At 32.7% G+C, this 17,183-nt stretch overlaps 1 protein-coding gene across 22 annotated transcripts in view; it reads right to left on the bottom strand.

The window, feature by feature from the left end:
• LOC106879196 (ras-related protein Rab-3) overlaps positions 1-17,183 on the bottom strand; it is a 243,662-nt gene that overhangs the window by 12,390 nt on the left and 214,089 nt on the right. For all 22 annotated transcript variants that reach the window (XM_052969942.2, XM_089356094.1, XM_089356100.1 and 19 more), the window contains one exon: positions 5,812-5,930. In XM_052969942.2, the coding sequence (XP_052825902.1) occupies positions 5,812-5,930 (119 nt within the window). The remainder of the gene's footprint in view (positions 1-5,811; positions 5,931-17,183) is intronic.

Genomic DNA, 17,183 nt, shown 5'->3' with positions numbered 1-17,183 from the left:
TGTTTACAATTCTACCAGCACATGATGATGATGATGGTGATGATGATAAACTACATGTTAAAGTGTATCTCATAAAATTTAAAACTCATTTTTTTTTAACCATGTAAAATAGATTAAAAAAAAAACTTGGTAAAGGTTTGAACCAGGATTAGATCCTATTATTGACCTTCCTACAGTAGCACTGACAACAAACTATACTGCTAACAAACATGCATACCAAGAGATGAGGGGGGGGGGGCAGGGTTCTTTGTCTTAAAGGCAACAGAAAAAACAGCAGTAATGATAATAATAATAAATTATCTGAATAACAATGATGCAGAGAGAGAGGGAGAGAGAGAGAGTGAGTGAGTGAGGATGGAAACTATCCTAGTAGTTTTCAGCTTAATTGATTAATGATGAAGTGTACAAAATGATAAGTAGGAAACAACAAAATGGCTACCTAAATTTTTTCTCTCTCTCTCTCTCTCTCTCTCTCTCTCTCTCTCTCTTGCTCTTCAGTATAGAAAATCAATACAACAGTAGAAGTGTCACATGACAAAGCAGTAGTTGGAGTCAAGCAGCTGGTGAGCTTTGTTTCCCCCCCCTTTTTTTTACATTTTATCAATTCATGTTATTGTTGGCTTTATTATTATTATTATTATTATTATTATTATTATTATTATTATTACTTTATATTATGTAGATTAGCATCAGGGAAGAAAATAAGTACAGTTAAAGTGGACAGGTACCGATTTTCTAGAGCAATCGATACTGTGATGGAAGTAACGAAGATATGGATATCGGTTGCAGTAGAAATTCAGTCCAAACCCATTTTATGATCACCTTGTCTTTCTCTCTCTTTCTCTCTCTCTCTCAGTGTTTGTTATGTTAGTTAGTGTAGGCGTATGTATGTGGGTGTATGTTTGTTTGTGTAGGTAGGTGGGTGTCTGTTAGTATAATGTGATGTGAACATGTGTGTGAGTGTATATGTGTGAGTGTGTGTGTGTAAGCCAAGTAACCAAACTGCCCAGTTGTTGAGGAGATTCTGCAGCAATGTAGCAGTGGTTTTCTTTGAACAGAACGCTTGTTAGAAATATTGATTTTCAGAATGTCATCACAAGTAGCAGTGGTGGTGCTTATAGCTGCACACAAGCAACAAAAGTGTAGAGAAAGTGAACACTAGATTGTTGCATTCAAAGGAGCGCATTAACAATTTCAATAGCTGTCAGGAGAGTGCCAAGGCAAGCTTTTCTTAATAATCTATGTTGTAGTTTGAGTATTAGCCATTTTATTTAATTACCAACACCTCATGAGGATTAATTCTAAATATAACAAAAATCTTTTAAATTTGTAATGACATTGAACTTATTCAGAAAACAATAACAACAACAACACAAAACATTATTACAAATGAAAAATTTTGTGGGTGTTTAGCACCAAGTCAGGCCTGGTCAACCAGACCTATGACCAAATACACTCCAGACATGACCATTCCATCACATTTTTGGATATGGTGTTTCTAGGATGACATTATCTTATGCTCCCTTCTGTCTATTTCTAACAGGTTAAGCAATCATGTAGTAGTTCTTCCAAATGCAATTAGTAGACAGCGGAGAAACCACTTATGAAAATATATGTGGTTTTTTAATATTGTTAATGCCGAATTTCATTATTATTTATCCAGATATATATATATATATATATATATATATATATATATATATATATATATATATATATATATATATATATATATACACATATATATATATATATATATATATATACACATATATATATATATATATATCTAAATAGACAGATAAATAAAAATAGACATAAAGATAGATAGATAGATAGAGGCAAAGAACATGAGATAATATAAGGATAGATTTAATATCTCATAAAAATATTAACTATTTTTCACAACTATTTCCTTAATTATTTCCAACAACCAGAGTATATGCAAAATGAAAACAATAAATTCTGTCTAGAAGAAAGATTAACCAAAATATCAGCACATGTTATATATAGTTGCTGCAATGGTTTTATGCTGATATATCTACTCCCCATCCCACACTTTGATTTCCCTTGAACTTATCAGGACATGCTGCTTCAGAAGATAAACTATGTAAATCCATAGAAATAAGCTTATTCTCAGACAGTGAAATAGAAGCAATGTTTATACTCAGTAACCATAGACAGCCACTCTGCTTGTCAAATGCACCTCCACTTTTTTTTATCATGACAAATATGACCAGCCACCATTGTTCTGGTCATCTCAATCTGCCTGTCTACTGTAAGCTGTTACCTTCCACTTCTAGGAATTCATTCTCCCCAAACAGACTCACCTCTCTGATAGCTACATGTACGAGCTCCCTTAAAAGCATTATGGAGAGATGTAGCTCCCTAACCAGTCAAGCAAATCCAGTCTACTGTGAGCTTCCTTCCACACAGCAAACTAATACATTCTGAATAAAATTCACCAGTCTAGTGTAAACATGAAGAAGCCTTATTTTCCTTTTCTTACCTCCATACTGTAAGCATCCATAGCAAATTCATAAGAGGATACGAACCAAACTGAAGGTAACCTGACTAAGAGAGCAGTAACTTGGAATGAAATTTGGCATGAGAGAAATGACAACTTCACACAAGTACAAGTGCAATAAGTCTGAATAAAAAGAGACACAGCATTGAAGGTGTACTTTAGTTCTGATAGACAACTTGTAGTGTTGGGGGCAGTTAAAATGCATCCAGTCCATGCTGTAAAGTGGTTGAAGATAGGATGGGCATCCAACCAATAAAACCATATCCAAATCCTGCCATCCACAAATACAACGATAAACCATAATTGCATGTACAGGACTAACACTTACCATGTTAGTGCTACTCATATTAGTGGGTAGTCCGGTACCTGGCTATGTGTGGAACCCTTTGTCTGTCATCAAATGATCATGTTGACTATTTCTAAACAGATACAGAAAACAGACATCAAGCAACCCACCCAACACCAGAAATCTCCTTTTCCTATCAGGTACAAAAGTTCAGAAGTGTCACCATTAACACTGGCATGATGAAAGAGATCTGGAGAAATTGTAAAGATGCTGGAGTTGGTGAGTAGATATGTAATGTTCACAAAAGGTAAGAAAGAAAGGAGCCTCAGTTAGACTTCTTACAAACAAACAATGCTGGCATGAATTCTTCTGGGTAGGTAACAGACCAGTAGGAACATTATCAGTAGAGAAATAAATAAAGTAATTGAGCTAGTCAGGGTATATGACAGAATAATTAGATTAAGATTTAATTGTTCTTTCATATGTACAGCAGTCTGGACTGACAGGTGAACAAAAAAAAAGGGGGTTTCCATGAGGCCCACTTGCAAACTACATTGATAATGAAAAATGGCACTAACCTAGTTATCATAGCTTGTAACCTTAATGTATATGTTGGGAAACATAATGAAGCTATGGATATGGTACAAGAAATGACAGACTATCAAGGATTTTAGGTGCAATATCACTTTCTAGTAATCAACCAACCACATCATCACCTACCAATTATGCAAACTAAATAAACTCTATATACTCACCAGGAAATGGAGTAGGGAATTGGGTGTGAAGAATGTACAACTCAGCATTGACAAATGATCAGGGTAAAAGATAGAGGTAATCATGGACACTGAGGGTATGGCAGCTGAGAGACCCCTCAACTAGACATAGGTCCAAAGAAGCACTTGTCAATACATAAAATGAGAAGGAGGAGGCGGAGATACAGATTTACAAAACAGGACAGTCAGTGGTTTCAATGAGACAACCTGCTGAGAAAAGTTCCAGCCAGATGGCAGGTGACATGGTAGTGGAATAGTATGATAGACAGAGCCAAAAAAAGCTGAAAGATGAAGAAAAAAAAGGAGAGCAAGGAACAAGGTAGCAAAATAAAAAGCTAGGTGTCAGGTACATAGGTTTATCCATGTCTGATTTTTGCAATTTGTGTCAGGTGTCATATGTGTTCTTCACCATTATTTTGTTACACATACACACACACACAGAGTGAAGGCATATAGCCTAGTGGTTCAGGTGTTCAGCTTATGATCATAAAGCCATGGGTTCTGAACCAAGTGTTGTGTTGTACTCTTTCGCCCCAACTTTCTCTCACTCTTTCTTCCTGTTTCTTGAGTAACACTGCGATGGACTGGCGTCCCGTCCAGCTGGGAGGAACACATACGCCATAGAAACCAGGAAACCGGGCCCACGAGCCTGGCTAGGCTTTGAAAGGGCGAGAGGGAGGAGGAATATATATAAATAAATATATACATACTGAACAGTCAGTATGGGTGTCGGGGCTTACAGGGAAGCAAGATAACTAAATTTGGTCAAGTACCTCCCAAACTTTTTAGTGTTACTAGGTAAGTTCTTCTGTTGGTTAGCAACACTGTATGGAGAGAGCTGCTTGTACAATAGTGGAATCATTGCTTTAATATTCTCACTTGCATTATGATTCTACACCTCTTGCAGCCTAGAGACACATCTCTCCCAGAAGAAGGTAATTGAAACCACTTTGTCCTTTATTTTCACATGTGTCCACTCTAAATGATATTTAATAATAATGTCTAACTTTTACCTGAAGAGTCACTGCAGAATTTAGTAAGGATAGCGACCAGCAAATTCTTGTTTGCTCTCTCAATGCAGTTGAGGAAAAGCATTGTCATTATGTACATAAAATTAGAAGGCACTTTAAACCCTGATATTATGAAATCATTCTTAAGGTAAATCTTAAATGCTTGAATATTTCTTAGTAAACAATTGTACTTTTCAGATCTTTTAATTAAATTTATAACTTTATATCATAAATAATCCATTCAGAAAAATAATTTTTAGAGGAAGTCTTTACTCAAAGCAAACCTGAGAAATGAGAAAAACTTTTAAAATCAACTCTTTTCACAAAAATTAAGGTATGGCAATACAAAAGGGTACTGCACATTGTTTTCTTGGATCCCAAACCAAAATAGAATACAAAATACTCAGCCCTAAGAAAAAAATATATAAATGGGACCCAAGTATAGTTTACTCTTACTAAAAATTAACAAGCCTTAATTTTGCTCAACAGTTAGGAGCTTAATTTTGCTTAATTACTTATCACATCTTATGGTCAATTAGTGTACTGACCAATAAGATGTCCTTAAAATATCTCAAGATGTTTGGAAGCTAAAATTTCATTTCCTTTTATGTTTTTAATTTGGCTGACAGACTTAATCTGTTGTCCAGTTTAACACCATCACCTGGTCCTTAGGAGTCTTTAGTGGAGCCCACTCTGCTGTAAGCATTTGGGTCAGGTCTCTGATTTAAGGATACCTTCCTTCCTCTCACCAGTATTTAAGGCCCTGGACAGGGTTATGAGCATAGCCCACCCACCTTGACTGAACACTGAAATACAAACTCCCAGACATGTAGCAGAAATATAATAAAAGTGGATTAATTACTAATTAGTGAACGGAGATGAAATGCTGTATTATGGGTGCAATATAAAATATGGGTAATGCTAATGTTTTTGCTGGAATATCTTTTAGAAAGACATTCGATTCTATTGACTTCAGTTTATCCATTCGGAGAATTATTATATTCTAAGATAATTACCTGCAACATCAGATCCAAAGGAAATTTATCACTCATTCATTTAATGGCATAAAAAAATGGTTGAAGCACCACTAGCTCAGAGGTTTAAAGAAAGGATTGATTGCTTAATACAAGATCTTGTGGTATTTTTAAAAAATATAGACTCTTTTTCATAAGTTATGCAATAAAATGAAACAAAAAGAAAACATTTGGTACACACCAGTCTTGCACAGCATTGAAGGATTCTTCATTTGTGACATCATACATTAATATAAATCCCATAGCCCCTCTGTAATATGCTGTTGTAATAGTTCGGTATCGTTCTTGGCCAGCTGTGTCCTGTAATGACAAAAAGTAAACAGTTTCTTTTCAGTTATTCCATTGACAAAACACAACTTTGCGATTAACATATTATCAATATGGTCTCAAATGTATTTTTAAGTCATTTTGTTAAATACAGTAAGTACAAAAAAAGTAAGAAGGTTGCAGTAAAGGAAGTAAGAGAACATGATGATCAAAGCCAATTCTCATCTCTTTATCCTTCATTTTTGAAATGTTTTCTCTTCCAGTCCACAGCAATTCAAATTGAATATTAACCTCAGCCAGCTACCCTGATTCCTCAGTTTACAAAGGCCAAAACAACCCTATGATTATCCTTCTCAGACTAAACATTTAAAGTACTTCATCTTATCCAAATAGCGAACCTTTTGAATAAAAAGCAAGGCAAAATCTTCACCACTTATTTACTTTCCAGGCTTGTTTATAAGATTCACTGGAGATCTTTAGAAAATACCATGTCAACCCATCCTAGGGAATTATCTATAAGTATCTGAAGGTGAAACATCTCTTATTGGCAGCTGAAATTTCATTTTGCACAGTCTTTTAAAACCAAACTCTAAGCCTGTCATACCATCACAACTGTTCAGATACACACACTATGGCTTTTTAAAGAAATAATTTAATTATGACAATTTAAAAGAAAAAAAGTAAAAAAGAGACAAAATTACATTAGCAAATGGGTAACGTTATGAAGGATTACAAGAGGGATTTAGTAAAATATCCGTCATTATTAAGCTGATGTTTGGGATGTAACTTAACAAAAGGATCTTGCATAAAACTTTGATGGAAAGTCATCGTTTAAAGAAGGATATTTTTGTATTAGAACCAGAAGTAGTCTCAGGAAGGTTGGTATCAAAATTGTTAAGAAAATTCAGGAAATTTAAATTTTAATTGCCATGGGGCACTTATGATATTTTTCATAGAAATTATCAAGAAATATTAATTTGATATGATGGGACAAGGCTACAAATTTGTATAGAACAGATATAGTAAATTGACCTTGATATCAGACTTTGTGATCCTAGAGAGATAAATGCAAAGATTGTTTCAAAAGTATCTCAACTCAGAACATAAAGGGAAAAAAATTAAATATTGCAAGGTATTTAGTCCAATGACTACTGTTTCTTCAGACTTGCTAGTCTGTGAGCCTGAAATAACATTTGATCAGCTACCAGTGAAATGAATTAGCAATCTGTTAAAATGAATATGAAACAATATTTTCAATCAGAATTTAGGTAGATGTTAGAATTTTTCTACTCCAAGGAAGAGTATGCATAAATTAAGAATATGTCTAAAACTAATGGTAATGATTATGTGTTTATGGTTGTGATTGTTAGGACTGATGGTCTGAGAAGGGAAGAAAATCTTTCCTAACACTTGTTTATATATAATCATCGAGAGAAGGCAAGCCACTGAGAAGGTCATGAAGAGCAAACAAAAGGACTTTGACCAACAAACAACCGATTTGATTGTTTAGCCAGTACATTAAATAAATGATTAATTAGTTAATTGGTTAGATATTTAACCAATTGACTAACAAAACAGAAGTGATATTGAGCAGTGTGTCATTATTATTGGTGTAATAACCCTTCCAAAATACAAAATTTGTTTCAACACACAAATTCATAACAAGAATCTTGAAAACTAAATACAAAACTGAAGTATAATATAGATGCTTTAAATTGTTAATTTAGAGTCAGATCATCATGAAGAATTCTTAGTTTTAGTGAATTTATGCCTCTGAAGAGCAGCCAACATCTAGCTGTTGAAATAAATAATATTTTAAAACTCATCTGCATAATAAATTAGATTTATTAGTTTTCAATATTTAAAAATAATTTAGGGTATTTAAGTTATTTTTATCAGAAAGAATGCATAATTTCTTTTATGTGATTTTTGAAATATTAAAAAAACACACACACACACACACACAAAAAAAAAACAATGCAAAGCAAAAATAAAGTTTTATAAAATGTAAAGATAAACATTTCTACAGATGTTGATTTGCTGCAAGTTTTACTCACTGGATTTTGTTCATCAAAACACTTCAAAATGATAAATTACTTGACAATTTTTCAGTATTCCAGCTACTTACAGCAGTAACCTATACCTACTGATGGTAGATATTTTACAGTTAAGTGAATTGGTGGTCATTAACAATAAAGAATTATTTAAGCACGGCTGGTTTCATAAAAATGTTTAATCTTCAGTTGTTAGGAAATAACTATCTTCCAAACCATAAAAGCCTCAAAGTCCCATTTTTACCTTTTGCTTCATAGTGTTAAACAGATGAGAGTCAAACCATCCACTGAATAAGAATGCTAGTTTATCATATAACATTCTTGGATGTTTTGGTACCTATTCCTGATACCTAAGAATGTAGAATTGAATGTTCTGCTTTAAACACACAATGATATGCCTGCAGTGGATTTGAGCTCAAGACCTTTGAACAGATAAAATATATTCATTTGGTGATTATATTTCTATTTCAGTTGATGGATACATAATGATTTGGCCAGTTGCAAGTCAGTGAAATAGAATAATATAGTTAAAACTGTCGTCAACTCTAGCCTGAGATACCAAACTGTATAAATTAAGAAAATAAACATCAAAATTTCTTGGAGTAAATAAATAATGGTTATCTACCATTTCAGTACAAATGATTTTGAATATAGAGACTATGTAAGTTAATGTACTAAAATCCTTCTCTTGGTCTTTCCAGCAGAAGATAGAACACTGGTTTCATTTTAACTGATTAACAAATACAACTGATTTTTAACTATATGATAATAAATCTATGTGAAAATATGAACAACAAACGGTTTTGTTATTTATTTTTGAAATTCAGAAATGTGAAATTAAGATCTTAACATTAAGAACCAGTCTTGTTGGAAGGTGAATGTGACCATTTGTCAGTAAATTGTTCATCTTACAATTCAGCATTAGATTTTAGATTGTAAAAATAGGAAAGGTAATAGTGATATTGGTGATGGTAGTGGTGGTGGTCATATAGGGAAGAACATGTATACTGTAGGAATAATCTTTTTATAGTATATATAAGGGTAAATACTTGTGTGCAGAGGGTACTACTGTACTCCATCTTCAAATGCAGGAGTTGATGTCTCATCAAGCAGTGAGGCAGCTCTGTAGACCTTTCAACTCCTTATATATATTATTTCATTAATTTAATATTGAGCTTGATACTTGATATGAATTGAAGCTAGAATTGCCTTTAAACTGAAAATTTCTTGGAGTAAAGCTTTGCCAGAGATCAAGATTTTTGGTTTATATTTTCCTAATATTTACCAAAAGTAAATTGTTTCATTCTTTGTTTAAGTTCCAATTGATAGAGAGTCAGAAAAAATTCAACATTAAAACTACAAGACTACTCACTTGCTGAGGATTTACTATCATTTGGTCTTGAATTTTATTGTTTGTAAAGTTTCTTGTTGAGAAATAAAGAGGCTAATCAATTTGACACTTAATCATACGGTTTCTTTTGTTAATTATTTATTAATCCTTACTAAGAATATACTTTACAACGTATTTTCACCAACAGAAATGAGATGCTATAGTGTTTTTAATCAATTACTGAATCTTGGTATTGTTTTGAGCCTTTGAGCTGTAAAACTCTGGTGCAGGCATGATTTTATGGTTCAGAAATTTGTAATTTTGGGTTTGATTTCAGTGTGTGGTATACTGGGTGTTTTCTCCTATAATCTTAGATCAACCAAAGTTTGGTGAATGAAATTTAAAGACGCCTAATGAAGAGGTAATTTCTCATCTTGAATGGATCTGAAGTTCACTCTGTTGCAAGCATTTAGGTTAAATCCCCAGCCTGAGGATAACTTCCTTTCTCCTATCAGTTCTCAGAGGTCCTGAAAAATAAGGTGAATGCTGCCCTTTCTCCTCCAACTAAGTGACAAATTATTTTAAAATTTGATCATGCATAAACTTAAATTTGTACAACCAGCCAATCCATGTTGGTAAAGAAAAGTGAATATTGAAGTAAATAGCAAAAATGTTTCTAATTAATGGATTAAGAAGTTAGTTCGTGTAAATAACAAATTTGTTGAATATGAAGAAATGCTTGATTTAATTTAGAATTAACCTATATTAGCTATTATTCTGGTAGTTAATTAAGGCAATAACTTGAAAGATTAATACAACATATGATCAAGTTAATAATTTTAAACAATCAGGAAACCTCTAAAAATATGTAATGGAAACTAAATTAAATTACTTGTAAATTAGTCTTAAATCTTTGTTAGTTATTACATTAAAAATGCTTCTCCTGTATTTAATTCTCAAATGTTTCCAATATCTTGTCTTCAAAAGAAACAGTTCTTAGTACAGTAGATTTGATGCAGTCTTTACCAAATTCATTTAGATGTTTCATGACATATGGTTTGACAGTGGTGTCTAATGGTTCTAATTTATTTTCATTCCATATGGTAGGGTCAATAAAATAAGAAATGGAATCGATTCAAATGACTATATTCTTTTCCTTACAAAACTACAAAGTGTTGTACTTAATAAAGGCTGCCGCTATCATTGCTGTTAACATTTTTTACAGCAGTATAGAACAGATTGCCTTTTAAATTTGAATGCACTCAAAACCATTAATCTTGAACTAAGAAGTGAAGGTAACATAATTAACTAATTAAAATTACACCCATAATGAAGAGAAAAATCATTAGTTTTTAATGATCAATTCTCGTCAAGAACAGTAAGAGGAAACAATTTCAAAACCCAAACCAATTAAAAATTGAATGGGGAGAGAAAGCATGAAGTGAGACTGATATTTTCAGTTTCATTGCTTGATGAAGAGTAATTTGCTTCATCTTAATCCTTTAACTGTAGAAATAAATTTCATGATTGTTCCAGGAATGATGTTAAATATCTACCAAAAAAAAAAAAAAAAAAAAATAGAATTGGTATTTTCTGCAAATCATGGTTATGCAGCTCAGAAGTTTACTTCATAAGTATGTGGTTTTGGGGCTTGATCTCACTGTGTGGCCACAGCTGAATAAGTGTTTTCTACCACAACCTCAGGTCAACCAAAACCTTGTGACTAAAAATTTGACATCTTAACAAAAGATAGATTGGTATATAAAAGTACTTTCTGCAGTTAAGGGTAATGAAATTTTGAGTGGATATATCCGATTTATTTGTAGTAAAAGGGTTAAATGAAATAAGCTGGCAACAGTAGTTAATCTCATGATATATTGCTATGCAAACATGGTTTAATAAAGAAGCCATTTTGGAGGTGATTTTACAACTCAGTAACATAAAAGAAAAAGAAACATTGCAATGTTAGTAACCAACAACCAGATTTTATTGGATTGGTTTGTATAGAGTATATAGGAGGTCTTAAAATGTGAGAGTGTTCTGCTGTTGCCATAGAGAAAGAAATTTAAGCCAAGGAAGTCAAAATCAATAGCAACACTGGTTTTAGATCTATAACTGGTTGTGATCTTGTGATCTCTATTTTCAATGCGCATGTGTGTAAATATGGGAGAGAAGGAGGGAGGGAGGGAGAGAGAGAGAGAGAGAGAGAGAGAGAGAGAGAGAGAGAGAGAGAGATAGATAGAGGGAGGGAGAGATTAAATAGAGCAAATGTTTTTTTATCATATGACATTTCCAAAGATAAGATTGTACCTAACCTCAGTCTATAATTTTATATTTGAGAAAAGTAGGAACTTCAAAAGACGCTACTCAAGTATTCTTTGTGTTTATTATATATACATAAATGATTATATGTCTCTCTCTCTCTCTATATATATATATAGGTGGTGCGCCCCAGCATGGTTGCAGTCCAATGACTGAAACAAGTAAAAGATAAAAATATTAATAAAAGCATCTAATACAACTTGCTTAGGATTGCATCAAATCTACCACCCTAATTTTAATAACAGTTGTTTCTTCCAGAGAAAGGACACTGGAGATATTTTAAGATTAAGGAAAATGGGAAGCTGCAACATTTATACCTTTGTAATAAACATTAATGATGTAATAAACTTTTTAACTCAAATTCTATTCTAATTTAATTTTGTTTTCATTACATATCAGAGGTTTCCCAATAGTTTGAAATATTTTTTAAAAACTTGAAAGCATAATTTATCTATTGTTTGAATTACTGTTTTAATAAACTTACAAAATAATTAATGTAGGTCAGTCCTAGCTGGTATAAAACACCTCTAATATTTAACAAATCTGTTACCTTCATGAATCAGCTTCTTAATCCATGCATGTGTATGTTTATGGATATATTTGTTTTTATGTTCAGTTATAATAAAAACAATTTTACATTAATCTGATGGCTTATTCCAAACTTTAGTAAAGTACAAATTCATTATTCTTAAACAAGAATATTATTGACAGTGCTGCATTGGAGTTAATCTTGGCTTTATATAGTTTTTGTTATGTTAAAATCTACCTTCAATATGTGGGTTTGAGTGTAGTGGTAATTAGGTTTTAGGGTGACTTGTTATGGAGAGGTGTTATGGAAAAATTTTTATTGACTAAAGTTGGGGTTATGTTATTGTTCAGAATTTATTCATGTATGTAGAATTTTGTAAACAGGTGAGAATGTTTAGGTGTGTCCCTTTTGGTAGGCGGGCATAGGATGTGCCATTTGTTTTTGTTATTTCTAGTTTTATTGAAGCTAATCCTTTGCTTTGACAATGTAAGGGTCAAAGGTTCAAAGTTTAGTCCAGATTTTTAAAAACTTAGTAATTAGGTGTGTCAACTTTTGTAATGGAATTTTTTAGGGGTTCACAAAAGAATGTAAGTAGGTGGTATGTTTTAGCTGGTCAGTTTCTTTACTTGTTGTAGTTATTAAGAGTATTTCCAGTTTGTATTTGGAAGGTGGAGGTTATTAGTTTGGTATATCATGGTGTTGTTAATATAGAAATTTGTTCATCTTTTGCTTTGATGTTTACAAAAGGATACGGGTAGTTGTAAAGGTTGTTGGTCTGTATATTTCTCTCTAGATGTTCATTGTTCTATAAGCAATATGATTAATATGTAGAAATTTTAACCTTTGTGTTTTATGGAGGTAGAGTTTATAGGGTATGTGTTTATAAATATTTCTTCAATTCTGTTTCAAACATGAGTAATATTATTCTTGTCTAATATGTGCGTGTGTGGGCGTTTATTCTTGTAAACCTCTGAGCAGGATAGCCACAGTTGTTGGAATACTAATTACTAATTTTATAGAGAAGTGGCAGTCTGACATATAATAAACTAATAGATTGGTGGCTTTGCAGCAATGATTCTAATTATGCAGATTTGAAAGTGAATTTATTCATATAGCAAAACTAGCAAAGTTGGTCAACAGATAACTTTACAGTTATAACCTTATAGTCAGAACAAAATTGTTATTGCTATATGCTTTTTTTTTTATTATATGATATCTAACTCATGATGAGAGAGAAATCAATAATGTTAACTTCCATTCTCTCAGTACTGTAAGTAAAAGCTGAAATGGTGCAACAGTTGGGAAGGCAGCAGAAGCTTAGAATCACACCACATTTCAGCCAAGAGATGTGCAGATAGTGAAGGGCATTTTAAAACACTAGAGGAAATCAAATAATTGATGAAATATCATTTTCTCTATCAGTAGATATTGGAGAGAATGTGATCTAGATTTGAGAAAACAACTGAGCAACAACAGAACAAGAGAGTGTGGTTTGTTAGTACAGTAACTTGAATTGCTGGATGATTGGAAAACAAGAAAAAAGAAAAGGGAGTACATCAATAGCAATGCAGTCAGTGTTTCATCGATATTGAAATTGATTATGCCCTTCTTTTCAATGAATACTTTTGTTTTTACGAACTCATATGAACAGGTCTTTCTGGTAACACAAGCGTAACTACTGCTATGGCTACTTTAATACAAAACATTAATTGTCTAAACCCTGAAAATATAGACAAATAATTGCACACATTCAACCCTCATCACAATCCCTTGTAATGTTTATAATGGTTTTATAATTATTGTAGCTATTGTCATTAATGATAGGAGAGAAATTTTGTTCTATCGCGTTACAATCCAATACAAGTATAATTTTATGTTTATATATTTCCAGTACACTATGTAAAGAGGTTGTTGATTGGAAGGGTATCCAGCTATAGAAACTAAGATAAAAATTAAATGTATGAGAGTAAGACATGATCCTGTGATCAATCTAGAAAGGTAGTTACTCTGAATAAGAACTGATTTGAACTGTGACAATCCATCCAACTCATGCCAGCAGGGAAAGTAGACATATGATGATGATGATGATGATAATATATATATATTCCCTGATATTTCACTTGTGGCAAATGACCAGTTTTTTTTTTTTGAAGAAATTAACAAATAGTTTTATTAGAAAACAAAATAAAATATTTCATAGCAATAAACAACAGCTGAAATTATTTTCATAGATAATAGGATCAATAAATGGGTTATGTTCAGGAAAAACTCCACACATATATACTTGTATCATAAACGTTAATATAATTTTTTTTTTAAATGTGCTATTGTGTTGTTAATGAATATGCATTTGTTGTTATATGAGGTGGATATATCAACATCATCATCATCATTTAACATCCATTTTCCATGCTGGCATGAGTTGGATGGTTTGACAGGATCCTGAAAAACCCCATGGTTCTGTCAAGCTCCAATGTCAGTTTTGGCATGGTTTCTACAGCTGGATGCCCTTCCTAACACCAACCACTTTACAGGGGTGCTTTTTTTCATGCCATATATATTTCATGAAAGCACCTTTTGTAATTAAACAAACCTATAACCTATACAAGACAAATAGTCAATGCATGGGTAGTAGGAATTCACAAATCCATTACATGATTCTTTATTTCAGGAACATCATTAATTGTGATTTTGAAAAGCTAGAGGTTGTGAACCTATCGAACTTTGCTAAATCTTAACTCAGAATTTTAAGTCATTTACCCATATAAAAATAACCTAGGCATTTTAGTATTTAACTATTAAGTCCCCTCTATTTTCAACCACTTCTTTTGATATTTAAGAGAATTAGAGAGAATATATTTATAATCTGAATGTTGTGACTATATTTCAGTTATTGTATGCAAGGACAGCAAAACTTTGACTATGTAATAATATATAAACCAATTAAAGAAGAGCGTATTATAACTTCAAATTTAGATATAATTACATAATTACTCTGAAGATTATCAACTTAAGTATGATATAATTTTGTTCAACAGCAATTGAATAAAACATAAATGGAAGAAGACCTAATGGTCTGGATTATGGCAGTTTATAGTAGCCATTTTATATTTGATATACTGTAAGCAATTCCTTTTTGAAGGTCCTTTAAAAGAGTGGTGCCATAACAGTATGAATAGTTGTTTGTGAGTAGGACTATCGCACAGTAAGACATTATTATGGATTAAACTCATAATTCAGAATTAACACAACTACTAACTTATGAAACCCAGCAGTGTCTGTCAATGAACTATATTCATTTAATGAGATCATCATTGTTGAATGATCAACAATTACTAATATATGATGGGCATTTTTATTGGATCAAGTACATTGATTTCATAGTTGAGAGAAAAATAACTAAAAAACAAAATGCCTTATTACCAAGACCACTTTTCTCTACCACCATGTGATAGGGAAAAGTGGTTTTGATAGTAATGAAGTCATTATCACCTGGATCACTAAGTGATCAGTAATCATATGGCTATCCTCCTCTTCATCATCATCATCATCATAACCACTTTCACTTCCAACATAACCAATATCAATAATATTGCATGGCCCACTCTGCCATCAAGGTTATTCATATTTGATCCTTATTTGTAATTAGGCTTACCTCTATTTTGTAAGAAGTAATATTGTCTGGTCACTGAGGGTGCAAATTGAAAAATAAAAAAAAAGGTAAAAATGAAGAGTTATTTGTATAAAGCAACAAATAGAAAACCTAATCACACAGTTGCTCAATGAACAAAATCTATGAAAGATCAATTTTACAATCGTGCTGATGATAATAGCTGACTAGATAAAAGAATACACATACAGTGATATTAGGGATGTTTCATCTTAATAAATACAAAGCTAAAATGGGTCAGGACTACAAGCTGAGTAAATGGAGGTGGAGGTAGCTGATGGAGCTGCTTCTCATTTTTTCATCATCTTTCATCCTTTTGTTCTCTTTGAGTTGTTAATCATGTATTTGACATGACTGGAGAAGCCAGTTTCATGCACTTACTCTATGGCATGTTAAGGGTTACATCATCATCATCATCATCATCATCGTTTAACGTCCACTTTCCATGCTAGCATGGGTTGGACGATTTGACTGAGGACTGGTGGAACCCGAAGGCTACACCAGGCTCCAATCTGATTTGGCAGAGTTTCTACAGCTGGATGCCCTTCCTAATGCCAACCACTCTGAGAGTGTAGTAGGTGCTTTTACGTATCACTGGCACGAAGGCCAGTCAGGCGATACTGGCAAAGGCCACGCTCAAAATGGTGTATTTCATGTGCTACCCGCACAAGAGCCAGTCCAGGGTCACTGGCAACGATCTTGCTCGAAAGTCCTTACACAATTAGCGAGCACAAGTGCCAGAAAGGCGACAGTGGGCACAGGTGCCATCATGACTTACATTTAGGGATATAGTAAGGATCATTATATATATATATATATATATATATATATATATATATATATATATATCTGCATAGGCGATTTACTTGAAGCACCCAATTACAGGTAGAGCAATTTGTGGAGAAGTTATCTTCAGTTCCATGTTAACAGTATAAGACAATCTCTTTAGCTTCATTGTTGCAGATTCCTGAAACAAGCCACCAAACCAATATTATAGAAACACCATCTCTGAACACTTGGCTTCAATTCAGGAGGAAAAAAAATAGGATTAAACAAATACATGCTTTATCTATAATCTACAATGTTTTGTTTTGGCAAATGTTCAATGATGAAAATCATGGACATGGTCAATTGACTGAAGATAACAAATGTTAGCTAACAACTACAGTATTTCACCTGAAGACATCAAATACAACGTATTTGTGTGATGTTTTCTTTTTCTGCCACATTATAACAGCTGTTTGTTATAACAACTTTTTGTTGGCTATTATATACTATTATTAGTGATTCTAGCAGGGATGAGGGGAAAATGAATAAAACCATCATTAGCCCTTAAGCATTTATACCAGCCATACTCAGCCTCTTGCACCTACCCTACAAT

This window comes from Octopus bimaculoides, chromosome 8 (genome assembly GCF_046866305.1).
Source record: "Octopus bimaculoides isolate indiv1 chromosome 8, ASM4686630v1, whole genome shotgun sequence".
In the NCBI taxonomy this organism is placed as follows: domain Eukaryota; kingdom Metazoa; phylum Mollusca; class Cephalopoda; order Octopoda; family Octopodidae; genus Octopus; species Octopus bimaculoides.
Note: the sequence above shows the minus strand (reverse complement) of the source record. Positions and strands in the feature narration are given on the sequence as shown.